At 33.6% G+C, this 5,250-nt stretch overlaps 1 protein-coding gene across 5 annotated transcripts in view; it reads left to right on the forward strand.

The window, feature by feature from the left end:
- Nucleotides 1-5,250, forward strand: part of soat2 (sterol O-acyltransferase 2) — a 17,921-nt gene that overhangs the window by 7,558 nt on the left and 5,113 nt on the right. For 4 of the 5 annotated variants that reach the window (XM_016477567.1, XM_016477569.1, XM_016477570.1 and 1 more), the window contains 6 exons: nt 133-415; nt 1,755-1,830; nt 1,954-2,038; nt 2,119-2,164; nt 4,664-4,793; nt 5,001-5,098. In XM_016477567.1, coding sequence (XP_016333053.1) covers nt 133-415; nt 1,755-1,830; nt 1,954-2,038; nt 2,119-2,164; nt 4,664-4,793; nt 5,001-5,098 — 718 coding nt within the window. Of the gene's footprint in view, nt 1-132; nt 416-1,754; nt 1,831-1,953; nt 2,039-2,118; nt 2,165-2,814; nt 2,861-4,663; nt 4,794-5,000; nt 5,099-5,250 lie in introns of all 5 variants that reach the window. The other variant, XM_016477568.1, reaches the window with a different exon arrangement.

Raw genomic sequence — 5,250 nt, forward strand, 5'->3', positions numbered from 1 at the left:
TGTGTGTGTGTGTGTGTGTGTGTGTGTGTGAGAGAGAGAGAGTGTGTGTGTGTGTGTGAGAGAGAGTGTGTGGGGGAATAAAGCATCAGAATTAGGACTGGCTGACTGAGTGTGAGTGTCTGTGTGTTTCAGGCTGGTTCTGGACTTTGATCTGTTTTATTACGCGTTCGGTCAGTTGGGGACGGTCGTATGGGCCTGGACGCTCATGCTCGCGTACTCTCTGCTCGGGCCGTATTACGTTCTGAGCGTCTGGGCTTCACTGAACCACAGCCGTGGCTGGAGGACGTGTGTGTCTGCGGTGGCAGCGCTAACACTGTGTGCTGCTCAGACGAGCATGCTGGGAATATTTCCAGTTTACATCGTCCTGCATTATCAGCTGCCGCCAGCTTCACGATTCATCATCATATTAGAGCAGGTACAATAACACAGTACAGAGTACACTAACACAGGCCTGTGTGTTTGCATTAGAGAAATACAGGTGATTTACTTATTTAATTAGAAAATTACATGTAAACTATGTATATACATGTAATTTGATAATTAAAATAAATCAAAATTAAATAAAATAATATTTATTTACTTATTATGAAATAATTTATTATATATTTTATTTATTATTTATCATATTTAAACACAAAAATATATATATAAATACACACATACATAAAAATGAAAAATAATTTTCACACACACACACACTCACACGCTCTCTCTCTCTCTCTCTCTCTCTCTCTCTCTCTCTCACACACACACTCTCTCTCTCTCTCTCTCTCACACACACACACACACACACACACAATAGAAGCCCGGGCTATTATTTGAAGTTTTACGGTATAGCATATTTGAATATCACCTACGTAATTATATATATTATATTTATTTATTTTTAAATGATTTATTATGTATATTACTTATTATTCATGATATATTTAAACAGAAATATATATAAAAACACACACATACATATAAATGATATATAAAAATGAAAAATCGTAATTAGTATTTTTTACACACACAATTATTTATAATGTATTAAATATCATCTGCATAATAAAACTAAATAAATTATTATTTAATTATTATAAATCATATCATCAATTTATAATGTATAATGTATTAAATATTATCTGCATAATTAAATACAATTATAGCAAATAAATTAAATTAGTAAATTAGTAAAGTAAATTAAAGTAATTATAAATTATTATTTATAAAATACCGTAAAACTTCAAATAATAGCCGAGTCCCAAATAGACGCCTGTCTACACAATTATTTATAATGTATTAAATATCATCTGCATAATAAAACTAAATAAATTATTATTTAATTATTATAAATCATATCATCACAATTAATGATATTTCAATCAAATTAATACTCTATGTAAACATATAGAGTTTCAGAAGTTCCATTACATCATACACTGTGAAGATAGAGGTTAAATAAATTAATGGTTAACAAAGTAGGTTTTTATGAGATTGTGCCAGATTTAAAGCAATGCCCAGATCTTTGTGCCAAAGTTTATTTGGGGTTCATGGATCAAAGTCTGCCGTCCTTTGCCAGATTAAATAGCTCACTACATTACTGGCAGCACATGATCACAGAAAACAGTAAAACACAGATGTGCTCAAACTGGGTCAGAGGTCAGAGGTCAGCGGCCTAAAGGACAAACCCAGTCAGATCCGTATAGTTTGTGATGAGAGAAAAGCCTCGTGTACGTGCAAACCTGCCAAATCCTGCTTTTCCTCCACAGATCAGATTTGTGATGAAGAGCTACTCGTTTATCCGTGAAACTACACCGGCCGTTCTCAAAAACACACCGCAGAAGGGTAACGCTGTTCAGCACTCCATGCATCTTCATACACAATGCATGCATTTTAATCGAAGATGCATGCTGATTCTTTCTATATTCAGGGAAGGTTAATGCTGTAACCCTAATCTCTTTCTCACAGTCGAACCTCTGCGATATCCATCTCTCTCCAGCTATCTGTACTTTCTGTTCTGTCCGACTCTGATCTATCGGGAGGTTTATCCGCGGTAAACAGCTCTTGTTGTGACACACGACTGTATTACAGACTAACAAATCAATATCCTCACTGTTTGTTGTTCTCTTTCAGAAACCCGTACGTCAGGTGGAACTACGTTGGCATGAACTTTCTGAAGGTCAAGTCGCTCACGCAAACACATATCTGGGTCATATTTCACCCCAAAAATAAAACGAGAAAACTAAGAAATTGTATTTCGTAATATAATATTTTATTTTGCATTAAGAAAAGAAAAAGACATGCTTTGCATTGTAAAATTATGATAATTACACACATTCCCTTATTAGTTTTATACAGTAATGAAAATAAACTTTTTTAGAATTTAATTACACTACCATGTACAATTATACGTCACAATTTTAAATTATATTTAACATCAATTAAAGCTTTCACCACACTCTCTTGTGTTTGATGTATGTGTGAAGACCTTAGTATCTATTACAAAATTAAAAGTATGTCTATGCATATTACCTTATACATGGATTACGTAATCAGATTCTAAAAATTAATTACTTGTAATTCGATTATATATTACTCGTAATCAGACTACAGTTACTTTTTATTGATTACATGATTACATATTATTTACACAATAGCAAGAAATTATTCATCATTTATTAATTCTCTCTAATTCTCCTTTTTTCATCTTTTAAATCTTCTTTTCTAAAATATCCTAGGTTTATCCGCGGTAAACAGCTCTTGTTGTGACACACGACTGTATTACAGACTAACAAATCAATATCCTCACTGTTTGTTGTTCTCTTTCAGAAACCCGTACGTCAGGTGGAACTACGTTGGCATGAACTTTCTGAAGGTCAAGTCGCTCACGCAAACACATATCTGGGTCATATTTCACCCCAAAAATAAAACGAGAAAACTAAGAAATTGTATTTCGTAATATAATATTTTATTTTGCATTAAGAAAAGAAAAAGACATGCTTTGCATTGTAAAATTATGATAATTACACACATTCCCTTATTAGTTTTATACAGTAATGAAAATAAACTTTTTTAGAATTTAATTACACTACCATGTACAATTATACGTCACAATTTTAAATTATATTTAACATCAATTAAAGCTTTCACCACACTCTCTTGTGTTTGATGTATGTGTGAAGACCTTAGTATCTATTACAAAATTAAAAGTATGTCTATGCATATTACCTTATACATGGATTACGTAATCAGATTCTAAAAATTAATTACTTGTAATTCGATTATATATTACTCGTAATCAGACTACAGTTACTTTTTATTGATTACATGATTACATATTATTTACACAATAGCAAGAAATTATTCATCATTTATTAATTCTCTCTAATTCTCCTTTTTTCATCTTTTAAATCTTCTTTTCTAAAATATCCTACCGCTTATAGAAAGTTTTGTGGACGTTCAGACAAAGACCTTCATTAGTCAGATTGTTATAATTACACAGAAAATTGAGACGCCACACAACATTTGACAAAATACAACAAATAAAACAGTATTAAACAAATATTGAATATACAAAGCTTTATGTTTTAATTAATTAGTTTTATGATTTAACCCCTTAACTGTCACCCCCCATTTTTTAAAATAGGCATGAAAGTGCACTATCCAAACTTAAACCCCAAAATTGGTATAAAATTAAAGCCTTATGTCTAAATAAGTTATGTTCCAAATTTGAAGTCAATATGAAAAAAACGGAGGTTCCTATGAGATTTTATTTAGGGCGTCATACCACAAACAGCCACCGGGTGCCATCCAAACATTTTCTGTCACAAATGTCTAGATTTCTCTGTCAGTATTTATTATATCTCACCAAATATGGAATCCTGCGACTCAGACCTTTCCAATTATATGTTTTTTGTCGAGATTATAAAAAGGTTTGATTTGCGTAATGCATTTTGTAATATGACACTTGACACCGCCCACCGCCAACAGATTTTAAAGTACCATTTCCATGGTAACGCAATGTCCGATTTCAAAATGGTTTTCTCAGCATGAATCTTGGGCTTCTAAGCTTTCAAATGATATATAATGTCATGATGATTACTAGAATATTTGATAGAGAAAAAGGACAACAAAAAAAAGAGCGCCAAGCGTCCCACAGGTGCGACGGTGACAGTTAAGGGGTTAATTCACTATTAATCGTGCACTTCATGTTGTTGATCACAACAAATGCAATATATTTTCTTCCTCTTTGTATTTTCATATCAATATGGTACAAGATTATCCTATTTAAATGGAATATCAAAAGTAATCTAAAAGTAGTCCGATTACATACCTAAAATGTGTAATGGATTACATTACTGCCTACACATTTTTGTCACGTAATCTGTAATTAGTAACTAATCTACACAGCTCTGCTTCATACACAATTATCAGGTGTTTGGTTGTCTAATCATACAGTAATCCTCTCAGATTGTGTATAAGATCATCAAATGAGCAGTGCACTGATGATCCGTGATTTTATTCCCATATGAATTGAATAGATTTCTTAAGAAAGGAGTTGAAGAACGGATTGAAAATTCTAAGGGAAGAGTGTTTGTCATGAAAGTTATGTCACAATACTAAATATGTTTTTTGAGATTCCCCCGCCTTAAATGCATGGTTCTTGTGTTCCTCCCAGATCTTGGCCAGTCTGTTCTATCTGTACTTCATCTTGGTGCGATTGTGCATCCCTGTGTTCACGAACAAGAGCAACCAGCCCTTCAATACACGGACATTCATCCTGGCGCTCTTCCACGCCGCGTTTCCAGGTACCACACACACTTACACTCATAATATACACACTTACTTGTGTCTTGCATTGAACAGCCAACATGAAATAGTTTCTGCACTTCCTGTGAACTCATCAGTACAAACTATTCATAAACTTTCATCAATAAGCAATAACTCCCCTCTGAAATGACTTTGAATTTCTCTGGCCGTCTGTGTGTTTTGAGACTGTTTACTGTCATGTTCAGGGATGCTCATGTTAATGTTGGGTTTCTACGCATTTCTGCACTGCTGGCTCAATGCTTTTGCTGAGATGCTGCGTTTCGCTGACCGCATGTTTTACAGAGTAAGTGGAAATCTCATTAGTTTAAAGGAATAATAGTTCAGGCAAAAATGAAAATGTGCTGTAAATGTGCTCGCCCTCAGGCCGGACGAGATGTAGATGAGTTTGTTTCTTCATCAGGTTTGGAGAAATGTAGCATTGCATCACTTGCTCAC

The sequence above is a fragment of the Sinocyclocheilus anshuiensis genome, unplaced genomic scaffold (genome assembly GCF_001515605.1).
Source record: "Sinocyclocheilus anshuiensis isolate Anshui unplaced genomic scaffold, SAMN03320099.WGS_v1.1 scaffold1632, whole genome shotgun sequence".
Taxonomy (NCBI): Eukaryota; Metazoa; Chordata; class Actinopteri; order Cypriniformes; family Cyprinidae; genus Sinocyclocheilus; species Sinocyclocheilus anshuiensis.